The 1,841-nt window shown below is 40.6% G+C and overlaps 1 protein-coding gene across 1 annotated transcript; it reads left to right on the top strand.

Annotated features, from left to right (window-relative positions):
- The first annotated feature begins 52 nt into the window (after positions 1–52).
- On the top strand, positions 53–565 carry LOC104505419 (actin-binding Rho-activating protein-like). Its single transcript, XM_010160056.1, has one exon. The coding sequence runs from the start codon at positions 53–55 to the stop codon at positions 563–565; it is 513 nt and encodes a 170-aa protein (XP_010158358.1).
- The last annotated feature ends 1,276 nt before the right edge of the window (positions 566–1,841 follow it).

Genomic DNA, 1,841 nt, shown 5'->3' with positions numbered 1-1,841 from the left:
GACCAAGGTAACGCAAGAGAGAAGTGGTGGAACTGTGCAGTTAGATTACGGGATGCAAAGCTCAGGTGCCCTTTTTGTTTCTTGCAGCGCAAGCAGGTTTAGCGACGAAGCGCGCACCAGAGCGCACAGGAAATACAGCCCCGTCCACAGCCTGAAGGACAGGTGGCAAGAGTGGGCCGACCAGCACATCACAACGCAGAAGCTGAACCCCTTCAGCGAGGACTTCGACCACCAGCTGGCCATGTCCACGCGCCTGCACAAAGGAGACGAAGGCTACGGCCGTCCCAAGGAAGGAACCAAAACTGCTGAAAGAGCCAAGAGAGCCGAGGCCCACATCCACCGGGAGATGAGAGACATGTGCTTCATCATTGAGTCGATGGCTAGGCCACGGCCCGATGGCAAGATCCAAGTCACTTTTGGGGAGCTCTTCGAGAGATACGTTCGTATTTCGGATAAGGTGGTTGGGATTCTCATGAGAGCCAGGAAACACGGCCTTGTGGACTTTGAGGGAGAAATGTTATGGCAAGGAAGGGATGATAACGTCATAATTACTTTACTGAAATAACCAGGCTGCAAGAAGAGCGACTTGTTTTGGAAAACCACTCTCCACTTCTCCCTCACAATTAGCGTTTGCACATTTTGAAGGGAAGATTTCACCCACATAGAAATGACATGGAACATTTTCCTGAATATGTATTTTATAACTATTGCATAGTAACTAAAGCATCCAAATGGACTTTTCTCTGTACCAGAAGGGCTCGCAGGTCACTTAATTACTACTACATCAATAATAAAGAGAAAAATCTGTATCAAATATAAGCAACTGATTATAAAACAACCCCATAGCAATATAAATAGCTACAAATGGATTCCAATTTTCACTTGTTCTTCCATGCAAGATTTTCCCAGCTAGTTAAACTGGGCTTTCAGGAATATAAACCATGCCAGTTCAGAGGTTGAATGACAATAAAAACAAGTTTTTGATCTGTGAAAGTGATTTTGTGCACATATGTCCTGATTAATTTAAATGCACATAAAAATAGTTTTACTTGAGCACAGGATCAAGGATACCACATTTGTTTCCTTTACAAACAGGATACACAAGTACTACTGCAGTATTATCTTGTGGCAACTATTGACACAATGTTCTCGTACGTATCACATACAAACTAAGACAAAATCCTTTTTATAAATGATGTTTTATATTTAATGTATTTATAAAACTAATTTATTAGATATTTTCATTTTCAGAGTTAGGGATGTTGGAGAAAAAACACCTAACAGAATGTAATGCACACAAAAGTTTTGAATACATAGTCACTTAGAAAATACTTTCTATGCAACGTTGTGCAATGTATCATCTGAGTATGTGTGCGGTATATGGTTCTCAAAAATACAGGGGGAAATCAAATGTGATGTATAAAAGAGTCAGGTATTTGTACTGTTGTGTATAAAAAAGCGTGATCTTCCATTAAAATGTACCTCTGTGAGAAAAGATGCAGAAACAGTATTCTTAACTAAAATCAACTAACTTAAAGGAAAATGGCGTTTCACACTACACAATCATGGGCCTCATTTTATAGCATTTGCCATTTGAACCATTCTGATGTCACTCAAGTCATATATTTCAGTCCAAGTGATGCCGAAGAGGAGTAAATGCTAACAAACTAATACCTCTGGGTCTTAAAACTGTTTGCATTAAGCCCAAACCTGAGACCTCTGTGAAGTCCATCAGGCTCACTGCATTACAGAGGTCACTGTTTCCCTAAACTACTACTGTAAAGATACCTACCCTGGTAAAAGTGTGCTTTGTGTGAAAAGCATTTTCGAGCAAGATGCCT

Source organism: Eurypyga helias, unplaced genomic scaffold (assembly GCF_000690775.1).
Source record: "Eurypyga helias isolate BGI_N326 unplaced genomic scaffold, ASM69077v1 C15870701, whole genome shotgun sequence".
NCBI lineage: Eukaryota > Metazoa > Chordata > Aves > Eurypygiformes > Eurypygidae > Eurypyga > Eurypyga helias.
The sequence above is the reverse complement of the archived record's forward strand: the minus strand, read 5'-3'. Positions and strand labels throughout refer to the sequence as shown.